The sequence below is a fragment of the Sphaeramia orbicularis genome, chromosome 9 (genome assembly GCF_902148855.1).
Source record: "Sphaeramia orbicularis chromosome 9, fSphaOr1.1, whole genome shotgun sequence".
NCBI classification, from domain to species: domain Eukaryota; kingdom Metazoa; phylum Chordata; class Actinopteri; order Kurtiformes; family Apogonidae; genus Sphaeramia; species Sphaeramia orbicularis.
In genome coordinates, this window is record NC_043965.1 from 27,846,538 (window position 1) to 27,863,937 (window position 17,400).

Below are 17,400 nucleotides of genomic sequence, written 5' to 3' on the forward strand. Positions count from 1 at the left end.
AGAGAAAAGATATAAAAAAACTAAAATTAAACTGAAACTAAGCATTTAGAAAATAATGAAAACTAAGAAAAACTAGCAAACCTGCTCTAAAAAGTAATTAAAACTAACTGAATTAGAGAAAAAAAAGTCAAAACTAAATAAAACTAAACTATAATGAAAAATCCAAAACTATCATAACCTTGCTCTGAGATGCTCCACTATTAAGACAATGCAGAAAAAGCTTGGTTTATCCCACATTGTTGGGAGGGATAATCACTATCACACTGATTACCTACCCCATACACACACACACACACACACACACACACACACACACACACACACACACACACACACACACACACATACTCAGTAATCCTCACTGCTGAGCCCTCCTACCTTTGTAGCAGTAGCCAATCATAATGATCATTAGGCAAGAGATGATAAAGTGTGGCTCAGCCCAGGGGTTAGAGCTGCTCCACTGCTCCTCTCATGTGGATCAGACTTTCCATGATTGTAGAATCTTGAGCACACCTTGCATTTATTCATGTAAACACACAGATACCAGTCTGTTAAAACAATCTAATGTGAAGTACACTGAAGTAAATCATGAGATAATGTCTCATTTTTCACTATACTGACAGACACTGGTTATTGGAAACAACTTCTGACTCAAATTCTACCAGTCATGTCTGCACCACCCAGTTTCCAAGACACACTCTTGGACATGATTTAGCTCCATAGGTTTTAATATGAAACTGTGTTATCAAAAGTAAATTATATTCAGTATACAGGGTGGGGAAGCAAAATTTACAATAAACATTTAGTTGTTTTTTCTCAGCAGGCACTATGTTTTGAAACCAAACATATACTGATGTCATAATCATACCTAACACTATTATCCATACCTTTTCAGAAACTTTTGCCCATATGAGTAATCAGGAAAGCAAACGTCAAAGAGTGTGTGATTTGCTGAATGCACTCGTCACACCAAAGGAGATTTCAAAAATAGTTGGAGTGTCCATAAAGACTGTTTATAATGGAAAGAAGAGAATGACTATGAGCAAAACTATTACGAGAAAGTCTGGAAGATACTATTAAAGAAGAATGGGAGAAGTTGTCACCTGAATATTTGAGGAACACTTGCACAAGTTTCGGGAAGTGTGTGAAGGCAGTTATTGAGAAAGAAGGACATATAGAATAAAAACATTTTCTATTATGTAAATTTTCTTGTGGCAAATAAATTCTCATGACTTTCAATAAACTAATTGGTCATACACTGTCTTTCAATCCCTGCCTCAAAATATTGTAAATTTTGCTTCCCCACTCTGTATAAGCAACACAGCCTTACCCATATTATAAATGTGTTAATGGGAAATGTAATGATATAATAGTAGCATTTAATTGACATCTGATTACTTTTATTTGACAGTGGATCACATTTGACACACATTCGACGCAATTTCTAGCGCTTACTTGCATATTTCTGCCAAATGACAGGCTCTGAACCCTCGAAAGCTGTGATTGGATGTGGATGCACCTTTCAGGCACAGATTCAGATGAAGTTTGTTTCTCCTCCCCAAGGTGTCTGGTTCACTTATCAGATGGGTACTGTGTCCCTCCTCTCCAACACTGACGAAATAACAGAGTGCCTTAGACAAAATTGAACTTGTTGCTTGCCAGCACTTCACGGTTTCTGCCGCTGCGTTCAGGACTCATTCAGTGTGGGACCCTGCAATTCTGGAAACATCAAGGAGAAGCCAGAGGCGCACCAGGGACAGACGTGGAGTGCGCCGATTTGGAGTGGACATACTGGGAAACTTTTTACGCACGCATGTTACGCACTGGGACTAACTGGATTTAAGGATACAGGTTGTTATTTGTGCGTTTTATGGACTAAAAAACATTTCAAGGTGAGTATTTTTCTACATTTTATATCTTAACTGAATTCTGAATATCTTATTAAAAGCAAGAAAAACCGCATTTCCATTCGTTTTTTTCCCCATCTTTAATTTTTTTTAATATATTGAGCAAATTTTTCACCGATACATTTTTATCAAATTATGTAAAAGCTTTTGAACTTCTTTTTTAATGACTTTCACGACGGGATAAAGCACTGTGGACTATGTCAGTGATGCGACGTTGTCCTCAGATAACCTATACTGATGCGTCCCGGTACTGAGTATGGCACATGGATTTACATTTGCGCTTAAATCTAACTTTAGTGCATTATTATTTCTACATTTCCCACATCTTAAAATGACAATATCAACCTCAAGACATCCTATAATTATCTGATGCGCAACAAACGCAACAGGTGTTTCTGTGACTGGAAAAAAAAAAGAGAGAGAGAAATAAAACTAAATGTAATAAATCAATTCCTGATCGATCATTTCCTTGTGACTGTGTAAATACTTATGCTCTGATCAACACATATTTGTATGTCACATCAGGGAGCATCTCTGAACAGCTCATAAAAGGCTGTTGACTCCAAAAAATCTGCAACCAATTACACGCCTGTGTGATGCTGAACTACTGATCTTCTGATTTATTAATTTATTTATTTATTTTGTTTAGTAGAAAATCTGTAACTAACGCGTCATTCTGCACAGTTTTTTTTTTTTTTTTTAGAATTTAACACCTATTCCAAATCGGAATTACACATTTAATATTATTTGACTGGTCTCCCTGAAGTCTCGTTTCATTGAGTTTCCATTAGGGTGGGTCTGCTGACTTGGATAGACATGTGGGAGTGCTGGCATTAAGTCATAATCACAGACTATACCCACCCTGAAACTGTTTAGATCATATTTTTGTTATTGTTCATTTCCAATAGGCCTATGTAAAGCCTGCATAGAATTGGATTTACAGTGTTTTGTTTTCATATGGGATATATTGCGACTACTGCTGCGACCCTCCACTTGTGTTTATATAGTGGGGTGCAAATGAGGGTTGGGGGGGCTTGCTTGCTGCTCCGTGTACCCCCCCCCCCCCCCCTCGACCCCCCAGGAGGCTTTGTGTCTTATCCCCAGCCACCCACAAATCCACTGAAAATACACACACACACACAGATCATTGTAATTTTAGGCTTTACAATCTGAATTATTGCAAGAATATTGTGACTTTTTTTTTTTTAATCAGAAAGATGCAGTAAAAAAGTGCATTATTTGACTGGTTGGGGTTTCTTTTTCATTTTTAGAATAATATGTAGTTGCAGTTATGCAGAAAAAAAAAATAAAATTGTGTTGTACATTTTAATTTAGTGGTTGATAATCTACAGTTCTCTTCTCATGAAATGTTTGTAACAATGTGATTTATTCTTGATAGATAAGTTGTAACTGATGTGTATAAATAGGAATAATGTGTCTGAAAACTAGATTATTCCAACTTTATGGGCAACGGTGTGTCTCAGATTTCATCAAATAGTTAATTTATTGTTAAGCCTTTCATTTTTCTGATTCTGCCAACAGATGTTACTAAATATAAAGCATATCCTGTGGTTATATTGTCTCTGTGAAGCTGCATCTGCAACAGGTAAGATCCGAATGGGGAAAATATCCTTCTGTGCTGTTTCTTTTTTAGCAGTAACTCCTCCCTGCCTCCCTCCTCCTCTTCACATCACTCCCTCACTCTCTTTCCCTGTAACTTCATCTGTGCTCCATCATACATTAAGTGCATTGTTTTAGTCGTTCAATTTATTTTGCTTATCTGTTGTTAACTGTTGGATTTCCCTGTGAGTCTCAAAGCATTAAAGGTGTGATATTTTGTTGTTTTAACCCTTTCATGCATGGATTATGAGAACCTCAGTCAAGAGTTTTTTTCTTGAGTGTTTTTATTCCTCCTTAGGCTTGAAAAAACAATGCGATCAAGTTGGGGGGTTTTTCATGGAGTTACAAAAATGTCCATGCATTTCATTTTTGAAGTAAAGAAACGTGTTTAAAACCCAATATCAGAAAGCGATATAAAAACAATGAAGTAAAAACATTTTTAATGCTGCTAATCTGATGTTTTCTCACATTTTAACATATTCTAATGCTATTACTCACTTCATGGAGATAACATGCAAAACAAAAAAAAACTTTTTGTCTAACAAATAACAGTTGATTTACACTAGAACATGTTACTGCAGATCAGATTTATCAAGAACAGCAAAGTTACACTAATGGTATGATTTGCAGTGGATGAGCTGATATATATATGTGCACTGTGTTGGCTGATATGGAACTAAAACAACAAAACCCATGAATATACAAGAGAACAGCTGTAGAATAACTGTCCACTGTAGTGACCACCATGCATGAAAGGGTTAAATGGAAGTATGCATTTTAAAATATTCCCCTGTGGTCTTCATACACTGTAAATGCAATGCTTGGGTCTGAATTCTTCATTAATTCAACTCCACAGGTCCATCTTCAACTCTATTTCTGAGTAATGACACCAGAAAGGTTGTTTTGAGTGCTGGCCCTTTAAATGCAAATGAGCAACTTCATGCCCCGCCCCCTCCAGGTTGTTGACTGCTGCTCTGTCCCTTTCAGTCACTTGTGTTCGTTAATACAACCCACAACTGAACATTTTAGGTAATTGGCTCAAAGTTTGGACATATTTTCAGTTTTTACTACAACCACTGCTGCTGACAAACAATTATGTCGTACTCGGAGAAATGTTTGTCAAAAGTCTTGACCTTATATGGACAAATGTCGTGATGCAACAAATTAAGCAGGAATTAAAACGGGTTGTAGAAATCCACTTGATTTTTGCCAAAATGAATATAAACATAGCTTTGCAGCACCTGGAGGGTTCAAATTCAAACTTTTGGAACTATTAGGGTCCAAATACACAAATAAATGAACCAAAGATTTAAAAAAGTGGGTTTAGCAAAATATGACCCCTTGAAGCTATTTTCAGTGTTTTTGTTTTCCTGAGAGTTTATACTCAGAGGTGAGGTTGACATGACTTTTACCATTGTGCTTTGCATCCCCGGGACCCTGTGGCCCCCCGGCTTTTCTGGCTCCTATAGTTCCTGGGTCTGTCTCAGGGTATAGATTGACACCTTTCAATTAGGCAGTGCTCACAGCCTGGAAATAACAGCTGGTTTCACCCCTTATCCTAATAAGGCCCTCAGTTAAAACACACAGCCAATGCCTCTGGGGCTGTCCCACCACTGCATCCAGAGCATTCCCCACATTGTTCTCTGTGAATGCTCCCCAACCCCCTACTAAAAGAAAAAACAAAGGTAAATCTTCCTCCCTGCAGGACTAAGAGTGATTCATCCTGTTGCCATTCATCTGTGTCTGGCCTCTTGTCTGACATCCCTTTACTTTTGTCATCACGTAGAAATTGAGTGAGTTTCAAGATGCCGTCACTAGTTAGACCACAGGAATTCATCATATAGTTAACCTCGTCTGATGTAGCACGACTGTAACTTTCAGCTGGGAGTAGGTGGTCATGTCTGGTGGTCAGCAAAGTCGATGACCAATTTCTACATGTCTACATGCCAACAGGAATTAGACCTCTTACCAGCGAACAGATGATTATTTGCGTAAGAAAACCAACATGTACAGAACTCCAGTCTTTTCTAATATGAGGCGATGCAGCAGCGACTCCCCAATTACCTTTAACTTCATGCAAACAAGTCACACATACAGCAAAGTCAGTGTTAAATATGTTCCCACACCCATCATTTTAAGGATGAGGTTTGACTTTCCAGGAGTCATATTCAGGCCATGATGCATGTTTTTTTTTATTAGTCTGGGTGTAGTTGTCCCACCCTGTCAATGTAAATGAATTGGGCAGTTCATTTACTTGGATCTGTTGAGAGAGTGAACTGACAATAACTGAAAATGAAGACAAATTTATCGCAAATAGGAGGTGAAAGTAGATCGCACAGATTTGTAACTCTGTGATATACATTTAACCCACTTGTTTTTGCCTTCCAGCCTCCAATACATTATCGATTATCCGACCGGTCACTGGGTCGCTGTCGGGGAAGGTCACTCTTCCCTGCTTCTTTTCTACCATCCCAACCTCAGCACCTGTCATCAGTCCCAATGGAACAACCATTTATAGCAGAGACTACCTGCGTATCAAATGGACCAGAATAGACAGAGACATAGAATCCACAGTGCTAGTGGCACAAAATGGGGTCATCAAGATAGGCTCCAGCTACAGGAGCCGCGTATCAGTGCCTAGTCACCCTGAGGACGTTGGTGATGCCTCGCTGACGATGGTGAAGCTGCGCGCTAGCGATGCGGGCACTTACCGCTGTGAGGTCATGTACGGCATCGAAGACACCCAGGACACAGTTAACCTTGACGTCAATGGTAAGAAGCTCATGTTCATGAATCACTCTCAAATCAGAAAAAGGGCTTTGAAACAGTTCCTTCTAGATACTCCCTACATGTAGGAGGTTTCTGCAAGGGTTTAATAATAGTGAAATGCAATACAAGTGGTGATAGAAATGTAAACGTTACAAGAGAACCTCGGGCGCCCTTCTGCTTGATTTGATAGTAGCAGCTACCCAGTAGTTACAGAGTAACCACCGTTTTCAGTTGTTCTTATTTTAGAGCTGATGCTTTCTTGAAAAAAGTCAGATCAGACCCTGTCCATACCAACTAGTGCAGTGTTCAAACCCGTGTTTCTTTTCAGCCAACACAATTAGAGCTCAGATGTGCATAGTGTTGGTATGGACCAACAGCAAAAGGTGGTATAACCTCATGAATCAGGGGTTCTCAAACTTTTTACAGTGGAGTACCCCCTGAAATATATGTATTTTTAAGCCAAGTACCCCCAACTCTTGCTTCGGCATCTTTGATTGAAAAAAAAAATGGGGCAAAATTTGTTCCTGTGTTAAAGGTGTCTGTATTTATTCTCAAAACTTTGTAAACAAACAACATATGTTAACTTGTAATATATTAAAAATAACACAAGTACATTTTTCATGCAAAATATACACTGAAAAGTGCCCTCTTTCATTGATACGAAAAATAAATGAATTAGTCTTTAATGAGTTAATGAACCTTTCATCAATAAAAACTAAGTACTTAATTACTCAAATAAACCCATCTTGAATAATATAAAATAGGACTGTCCTTAAAATGTTACCAAAACTTAGGGCTTGGAGTTTTTAAAAATACTGCAATGAAATAAGGTCAGGAGTGTGAATCTTATTATATGAACATGTTTATTGTGTCTTATATTTCAGCATTAATTTTCATTATCCATTTTGTATTCAGTACATGATGACTTATTCAATGTATTTTTCCCAAACAATTTCAAGAACCCCCTGGGCATCTTCCAAGTACCCCTGAGGGTACATGTACCCCCATTTGAGAAAGACTGTCATGAATCATATTGGTCACCACCTTGTTTTGTCTCAACGGGGCCTTTACTGGATGTTACCATGCTGTGTGCCTTCACTGAGCAGATGTTTTCCTCTAATATACTCATCATTTTACACATGGGTCAAATGTTGTATATTATAATGCAATATTATTGCAGGATTATTGCAATATCTCAGATTGAAAAATTATAGTCTCCTTGGGGGTATTACCTCGTGCCACTATATGCATTCTACACACTCTCAATGGAGAAGTGTTCTGCGAGATATAATTCATGTTGTGGGGATGTAAAAAACATGGGTGGGGTGAGGGGAGACTGGGATAGTTTTGGTTTCCGCTGGTTAACAAATTGAATGCGCACAACCTCGTTCCAACTATCTGCAATGTTAATTAGGCTCATCAATCATATTTTCTACGTCTGTCGCCTGTCCACAAATATGGGGATTTCACGGCAATGGCATCATCTGCAGTTATCTTATTCATTTGTGGTGAACTGTGGAGTATTTCACTTATCCTCCTTTTTTTTTTTATTGCAAAGTTTTCCCTTTCCAAATAAACTGAGAAACTCAGTTATTTCACTCGTGGTGTGTGTTGAATAAAACATTTGCCATAATTTACACCACTGAAAATCAATGCTAATGAATTCCAGATCATGGTATTTTCACATTTCTACACAAGCCCTTACTATGTTTTTCGGTGTTCGTTTTGTCACTGTTGCCAGGTGTTGTCTTTCACTACCGGGCGAACACCAGCAGGTACACTTTGGACTACCACAAAGCTGTTCAGGCCTGCCAGAATATTGGAGCAACAATCGCTACATACGACCAGTTAAAAGCAGCTTATGAAGATGGCTTCGACCAGTGTGATGCTGGATGGATTGCTGATCAGACAGTCAGGTCTCTGACATTTTACTTCTGTGTTCTTCTCTGTCGTATCATTTGAACTTTCCATTAATATTCATTCTTTTCATATAACACTAACCCTAAAATGTTTTGCTTGGGGCTCAGTTAAGGCAAAAATACATGTGTTACACTATCTATCTATCTATCTATCTATCTATCTATCTATCTATCTATCTATCTATCTATCTATCTATCTATCTATCTATCTATCTATCTATCTATCTATCTATCTATCTATCCATCCATCCATCCATCCATCCATCCATCCATCCATCCATCCATCCATCCATCCATCCATCCATCCATCCATCCATCCATCCATCCATCCATCCATCCAACCTGTTTGTCTGTTTATTTATTCATTTTTGTCAATACAGGTACCCAATTTTACGGCCAAGGAAGGGCTGCTATGGCAATCTACTCACAAAACCTGGAGTTCGGTCGTATGGACTACGGAAACCTACAGAAACATATGACGTTTACTGTTACGTGGATAAACTCAATGGTAATAAAATCAGACTTTCTTCTTCTTTCTCTTCGGACACACTCTCCAGCAGTAAGAGATAAACTTCTGTGTGACCATTATCAGACAATTACAATATGCCAGTAATTTTAATATCAATAGTAGATGTAGTAGATAACCAGAGACAAGCACCGAATTGTTTAACTCTGAAGGAGAAATCTAAATTCTTTCTCCACCATAGTGGTTTTTCAGAACATCACCAACAAAAATGTGATAATGGGGGCTCCAATTGTCTCTGGCACTGCTTAAAGGAAGTCTTCACTTCACAGCCAGTATATTTTTCCATCTGTTCATTACTCTGCCTGTGGCTGCTGATGGACCTAAGTCCACTCACAGAGGAAGACACCGAATCGATGAAAGCAATATCCAACTGGAAACACACACAGCAAAATGTATAATCTCTTTGAATTGTGATTTGTTTAGTCCACCCTCTGCTAATGTAGATACATTTAAGTTACTTGGCTGATTAGTTATGAAGCCATCATTCACTATTGTGACATTTGTATTGCTAGTGTTATGAACAGCTGTAGACTGCAGTGTCAGCCAGAGACCACCACCCCTCCCCATAACCACTAGAGACATGCACATACATCTTACGCCTTTAAATCCCACCATAAAAACTGTACACCTTTGGCCTCACATCACTCTGGTCTGGCTCCACATGACAAAGACATGTGTTCTGATTCAGCTTTGACTCGATGTTGTGAGATTTAATCATTATTGGATTGAATTAATGTATGTACAAAGAAGCCCAACAGACGTTCCGCCTGTTTTGTTTCTTCTTTCTGAGGTAGTTAGAGATAGAGCCTGACAGAAAGCGTTGAATATAGATACAGAGAGATGACATGCAATAAAGGCTTTGACTGGAAATGAGTTGGGGACACAGTGGTTCCACTGGTATGTGTTTTAGACTGATGGTAGACCACAGCAGCCTGCATAGTCATTTGTATTTATGCTGACTAATGATGCTTCAGTTTACTCCTCTTTTATATGTCCTGGGAAAAGATTAGTGAAATTGGTGTATATAGTACTTTACAAATAATTCTTTAAGCAACTTTATGTAAAAATCATCTTTTTAGAATAGTTTTAAATGCAGTGTATATGTAGATAAAGTGAAAAAGATCTCCAATACCAATAAATATAATTAAATAGTGAAGATTGGTTTGTTTAAGGTTTTTCATTTCTCATTTAAAGAGGGAAGACATTTCTGGGTGGAAAGCATCCCCTAATCTCAGTGCCATAGTAAATCAATGAAATAAAACCAACATGGGATATTCGAAACGTTACGCCCAAGACTAACTGAAAACATGTAGTTAGTCATCCTCTCTTGTAACATTGTTTGGTTTCAATTAAGATCTTGTCTGTCTGTTTTCTTCCATTTATATTAAATTGTAAACACATATATTCATAATGGTCAGGTCACTTACCTAAAGGTTAGACCTTTTGGTGGACATCATTAAGGAAGGAAACATAGAGGGTGTAAGCTAGTTCACGCTCCCACTGAGGGGAAACCTCATGTCCTGAAGCACAGACACGTTCATTGACAGACCAGGCACATTGTCAGCATTGCTATCCCACCTCAGAATATTATTATGAATGAACTACTGTTGTCCTAAATATTATTGGTGGGAGATATTTTGGGCCAGTGTACAGCTGTACAGCTGTAACTTTTTCTGCTGTTTTGGGCTATGTCTTTTCTAAAAAGGTCAACATCCTCAAAAATATGCCCCGTGAATCATTAAAAGTCATTATGTTTAGGTGAGTTTGTAAAAAACATTTTGTTGCTTTGAATTCTGATTATTTAGTTCAGTTTTTTCTTTTTGTTCCTTTAAGTCTGAATTGCATTTTTCCGTCTTCATCCCAGGTGAGGTTTTCTATGCTCCTGTGACCCGTAAGATGACTTTGAAGAAGCCAATGAAGAGTGTAGGCAGAGGAATTCAGTTCTGGCATCGCCTGGTCAGCTCCACGCTGCGTGGCGGCAAGGTCTGGACCGCTGTGACTATGGCTGGCTCTCTGATGGAAGCGTGCGGTATCCTGTTGCTGTACCCAGAATTCAGTGTGGGGGTGGCCTGCTCGGTGTCAGGACCATGTATCGCTACAGGAACCAGACTGGTTTCCCAGAATCTACTACTAAGCTTGGAGCATACTGTTTTAAAGGTAACCACTGGACTCTGCAAAGCGGTGACTCATGTCAAATATTTACAGTCTGTCATGGAAGAAAGTTACACCTGCACAGAGTAGCTCATACAGTGTACATGTTTATGTTTTTAACAGATAATAGTTTATAATATGCAGTCATTTAAGGAATAGACCATTTTCTGTCAAAACCAGGCCTGGACTGTGACAAGCGATGATCTCATCTCCTATGTGCCTCTGCTCCCCCACCCTTTGATTTTGTGCTTCTTTGCAACACAGTTCACATTCCCACTTCAAATAACCCAACATTTTAAGTGTTTACAGCCTGTCTCATCTTTTCTCAATAGTTTGACTTTATTTTTTGTGTTTGTTTATTGGTATGATTGTATACTTACATATAATAGCACACAGAAAGCAGAGAAAACTAGTGTTAGATTAGTGCCAGGTTTGCACATTATGACTTTGTCTTACATTTTAGATTCCTGCCCATTTTTGCGGCAACAAATATCCAAAACTAGCATAAAGTCATGGTGATGACATCTGCTTTCTCTGTTAGCAAAAGACAGACCAGTTCTATTATTATGGGAGGATTAATGACCATAGTTTGCTTAAGTGTTTGGTCTGTGTATCTTTCTTTTTCTTTTCTTTTCTTTTCTTTTCTTTTCTTTTCTTTTCTTTTCTTTTCTTTTCTTTTCTTTTCTTTTTTTTAACCTCTATTACTTCCAGCTGTAAATCCTCTTAAGATGTGTCCTCATATGACCTTACAGTTGATTACATGCAAATTTACACATTTACATTTATATACAATCATACATAAATCCAAATTATTTCCATTGCTATAATAACATTTTTGTTTGTAGAATATACTTAACTGCATGTTGTTTGTGTGATCTTAAGAAAGAGGAAGGTGTTCACAATAAGCATAGACTCAGGAGGGGGGACCCAAAACAAATCCCACATGACAGATGCCATTTAAAGCAGCATAAAACCAATAATACCATACCTATCATTCCTCTTAGTTTCATTATCTTACTCCCTTTTTGCCTTTCTCCTCTAATTTCCGCTGTCAGAGTTTGCCCTCTGTCATTCTCACTTGTACTTATCAGAGCAGACGTTTGGATAATGGGCAAGCTACTGCTGGACTTCTAAATTCAGTCATCCTCGGTGACCCTTGACCCGGTCTTTCCATCTTTACAAATGAGAGGTTGAGCAGATAAGCCGTCCCCTTCCCCTGCATTTACTGCCCCTGAGCCATGCTAACTCTGGTGGTGATAAGTCCCCACGGAGTTCAGAGGGCACACAAACAGGCCACCCTTCCCTCCTGCTCTGTGTATTCCATGTCAGCCCCCTTTGGTTGTGTTGTATTTACACCCATATCTAAGTGCTTTACAAGTACCCTCCTTTAGTGGGACTTATTCCATCATTTCCTGCCTTTCCACTTCCATTAATATCTCAAAAAGAAAATATTTGTAACTACTGCCAGTTAGACTACACAGAAAGACTGTGAGAACGGAGGTAGGTGCAGAGAGTAAAGAGGGATAATTGGTCTTTGATTCTTTTCTGGATTGACCAGAAGAAAACAAAGCCTCAGTAACAGCAACAGCTCAAATGCATCAGTGAGATAATGTCCTCCTTCTGAGAACAGGCTCCGTTTTTCCTGTTAAGGAAAAACATGTCTCACACCTTACATCAGAGATAGTTTTTTAAGTAAAGAGGGCTAGTGCGTAATGGTCAGCTGGCTTTACGCAATCCATCTGTGTAACCGAGGAAACTTTCGTGGGCTGTTACTCTACTTTTTATGAGTGAGAATAAATGAGAGAGCATAAGCGGACAGAGTCATGTAGTATAATGCGGCAATCTACAGAAAGGCTTGTCAATAATCCTTAAATATCAGTAGCGAATATAGGATCATTGTGAATCTCTGTGTTTCTTACAGGACAAAATGCATGTAAACAGAGCAGAAAACTAAGGACAACTGAAACGAAACCCTCACACCAGGTTCCTAAATGTTTGTAGAAGTTTATATCTTCTCTAGAAGTCCTTTGAATCCTTACAGACAGATCGGGAAATGTTTAGAGAAACATTCAAAGTGCTTTTTTGCACAAAATACTTTGGAAATTACCTAATCTATCATGAGCTGATGACAAACTATCCAATTTCATTACAGTCAAGGAAAGATGATAAAAGGGAAAACAAAAGAATAATAATGATACATTCATATATTTTTGCCAAACATTCCAAAACACATAAAATTTGCCCTTAACTTAGCGTTGGTCCTTTGTTTCTTGAGAACATTTAATGAAACGACATCAGTGGTGGAAGTTCTTCACACAATGATTTCTAGGAAAACTTCTTTATTTAATCTGTGCTGTGTATAAAATCATAATTTTCTGGTGCAGACTTTCTCACAGAATAATATGGCAGTTTATTTGCATCTAAACTCTGAGATTCCTGAACTTTTATGGTGTAGAATAGAACTGATAGATTTTAGATGGTGCTAACTATCATTTTTTCGTGGTTAATAATATAGATTTCCATTCAAAAGTTACATTTTTATAAACCTTAATGTAAAAATGTAATATTTTTTGGGATTATTGATCTAATTTATGCAAGAGTGAATTAATCCAAAGATTGCCTTTGCCTCTCTTTTTGTTTTACTGTAGGACGGGGAGACACGATCAATCAGACTTCCTTTGTGGATGTGTTTATCGTCACCACCACCGCCACCACCCCCATCACCTCCACCACCTCCATTCCTTTGCTGGAGAGTAGCACAACTACCTTAGCCCCAGAAACTGAGGCAGAAACTGAATCTCCAGAATCTCCAGGACCTACAAGTGCACCGTCCATGTTCTCCACCAGTATGGCTCCAACTGTTCGTACTCCAGACGACGAAGACCAGTTGTTCACCACCACTGCCCCCACCATTACAGAAGAACCTGAGGACATTGATGAGATGGTGACACCTGACTTCAACATTGATGACTATGAAGTTGGACCATATGTCGAATCTATTCCTCATCGCGGTGACACATTCCCAGCTTCTGAAAACACAACGCAAATCACAGAGTCCACGGATGAACCAGATGACCACTCAGTGATAGAGATCAGCACAATCCAACCTGATGTCCCCATACCAGATTCTTCTCTCAGTACAGAGCCAATGTTTGTTGAGGGTAAGACGGAGGAAACTATTTTGGATGTTGCCAACGCTACAGAGATAACCGAACTCATAGATTATGATCTCGATGAGCTTGAGACTCAATTTCCAGTAGAGGGTCTACCTCCGACTCAGCCATCACAGCAGCATCTCACATCTAGGCCATCAGACAGTACTAGCAGCACTGAAGGAATAAGAAAAACAACTTCAGCCTTTCCCACTGACACCTCTTCTACACAACCCGGCAGTGAAGTGATCGACAGCACAACACCACCAAAGACTACCAGTTCTGCCACACAAACAACACCTCCAGCTCGAACACAGGACGCTAAGACTTTGATCACAGCTGCTCCCGTCCTCATTGACGGTGGAACCTCAGTTGAAGACATTACATCGAGTGTCCCATGTCATTGATGAGTCCACCACTCATGTCCTGGAGCCCAGTGCTGAAACCATGACACAGAATGACACAGTAACAGACATTGATGCAGAGTATATCACATTGTCTCATGACCAGACCACGACTCCAGCGACAGTAGCAGCTCATGGATTGTCGACCCAAGTGGCCCCAGTGAACGAAACAAGTAAGAGCTACACACAATAATTATTAACTCTTAAACCAAGATTCATTTGATGCATAATCTATAGATGAAAGAAAAGTTTTTCCTAATGTGCTTCTCTTGAAAAAGTCTCAACAAAAACACAAGACGGTATACTTTACTACAGCCCACTCAACAGTAGTGATGTGATTGCATGAGTTTTTCTGCATGTAGCGTCTTCTCCAAATAACTAAGATGTGTTTTGGGTTCCGGTTCCCTCTGGGCTCATGTTTGTGTGTGATTCCATCTGTGGACCACTGCTGAAAGACTGCTTAGCCTTAGGACCTTTTCAGTCAGTCCAGCTGAGCAGATGTCTTCAAAATTAGAGTGAGAGAAAATCGGGAAGAGAGGATGATAGATATAAAAAAAGTAACTGTAGAGAGGAGTCTGGATCAATTATTAAATACAGTATCCAAAAGACACAAGGAGTAATATAAACCTAATATTTTATGATTAGTGAAATGTCTGGTTTAAAACAAACCAAGGATGTAAGATAAGATCTATGTCTTTGACATGTTGAACCCTGTTCTTCCAACCTTTTGGAAACTGAACATTTGACTATAACCTGTTATGTTTAAATATATTGTGTCATTTATTTTTTCAATGTGTTTCTGCTGCACTTGTTAAGTTTCAGTGAGGCATGACAGTATGTTCCATTCTGGCTTACTTGAAATATTTTACTAGTTTACTATTAGAGGTAAGATAAAAAAAATAAATAAAAAAAATAGAGGAAATTAGGTTACAGCAAACTGCACACTTGTAAACAGGTACACATTCAGGCCATAATGTTAATTGAACAGCACATGATCTCATGCACAAACAGCAGCTGCATCATTTTTCACTCTTTTAATTTGCTGTCCCTCGGAGCTGCGCACATTACCATAATGATCATTTCTGTTCCTGAAGAGCAGCTCATGTTGGAGAAAAGGGATCTGGTCATTTGGAAAAGATACAGTGAACGACTTGGTTCTTTGGCTGTTTTTTGTTTTTTTTTTTGGTCTGGCTTAGCGGTAGGTGCAAAAGCTTCAGGGAGGATAGCAATCTGTGGTCATTATATACTCAAACTGCTACTCTACGAAATGAAACATTTCAGCACTAGTGTGGTCCGTTTGATTGCCAAGAGTGCACATTGGATAACTATATGTTTATGTGTGCATGTGGTAAATGTAAGGTGTTAAAAATCAGTGTGTATGGGTTTGGTGTATTTGCGCTCTAAACTGGTATGTGTTTGCAGTATTTCTCCCCTTCTGTGTGCATGTACCAGCTTACTGACAGGCAGCCTGGCACAGACCTAGGCCTGTTGGCAGTCAACCTGAGTAAGCACAGATGCCTTTCTTCAGCACAGACCTTACACCACCTCTAGATGGTGATGTCATTGCTAACGCAAAGTCTCTCCACTCTGTAGGGACAGCTGCACGCTGCTGACTAAAGTGGGTGATTACCAGCTCCTTTTACTGCTACATCATGAGATGTGGTTCGGCTTAAACACTTAAAGTCTCTTTTTGCCCTCCCAGTTTGTGTGGGAAAAGTTTGTGGAAAATATTGTGACACAGAGAGAAATGTGCCTGCATGGGACCATAGGGCACAATAATATCAGAAGGTTAAAAAAAAACAACAAATTAATATTAAGTCGAGGTCAAAACTTTTTAAATTATGGTCATATGTGAAACATCTGTGGGGTAATTTGTTTGTGACTGATTGAAAATAAATAAAGTTCATGTTTACCAAGAACTGGGGTGTCAGCCACTACTATAGAATAGAATCTTTTTAGGATAGAATCTTTATTTTGTCAGTCGTTTGTCACATGTAAACATGCACCACACACTGAAATTGCCTTCTGCCTTTAACCCATCACTAGATACACACACTGCATGCTAGGAGCAGTCACATGCCATGTCAGGTGGCAAATGGGGGAGGTTAAGTGCCTTGCTCAAGGGCACATCCGCCAACAACTCTCCACCAGTCCAGGGAATCAAATCCTTCTGTCACAAGCCGACTCTCCAGCCATCTAGGCCATGGCTGCCCACCCCCCTTTTTTGTTTTCAGGTCACAAACAATGCACAGAACCCCAGCTGTGCATTGTTTTGTGTATTATAACATTGTGTATTATAATAAAAGACCTTTTTAACTCTCAGTTCATGAGGGCTCAGCAAATATTCAGCAGTAATATTATGCCAACAAAGCATGTAAGAGTAAAAATGAAGTTTTTGGTTTAATGACTAACTGTGCTACCACAATTTACATAGTGGACACTTGCCCAAGAAGCATTTTTCACATACGCAGTCATGGGAAATGGTGTGGCAAATACATTTTTTAGGGTGTCAAAAACCAAGCAAATAAATTCTTTGCATGATTTAATATGATTGATGTGGGGTCACTTGGCTGACCATTTTATAAATATGTGCAAAACAACCATACTGAATGATTGTGGTGGATAAGGTGGAGGGTTGCTTACGCATCTGCTGAACTCAGTTGGATTTATTGTTTTTTGCTGCTGCTGGATTGTTAGAGTCAGTGGTTTGTATGATATGTGAAACTGTTGATCAGTTGTCATTGACTAGAGAGAGAGAGAAAATAAAGAGAGAGTGTATGAGGGGTGTGTGTTCTATTGCTTTGGTTCCCAGGACAGGTCTGGGTTTTAAACAGGTGTCTTACTGCTGAGGTGAGCTGTTGCAGGTGTTCATGGTTACAACCAATAATCTGTCTGGATAACCATTTGTGGGAAACAGAGAGTGGTGGGAGAGGAGGGGTGGAAAGAGAGGAA

General features: G+C 39.0%; 1 protein-coding gene across 1 annotated transcript in view; it reads left to right on the top strand.

Moving 5' to 3' along the window:
- The first annotated feature begins 3,370 nt into the window (after nt 1-3,370).
- Nucleotides 3,371-17,400, top strand: part of vcana (versican a) — a 59,671-nt gene continuing 45,641 nt past the window's right edge. The window contains 7 exon segments of the mRNA XM_030144216.1: nt 3,371-3,380; nt 3,499-3,513; nt 5,916-6,299; nt 8,038-8,212; nt 8,596-8,723; nt 10,606-10,638; nt 10,641-10,898. Of these exon segments, the coding sequence (XP_030000076.1) occupies nt 3,371-3,380; nt 3,499-3,513; nt 5,916-6,299; nt 8,038-8,212; nt 8,596-8,723; nt 10,606-10,638; nt 10,641-10,898 (1,003 nt within the window).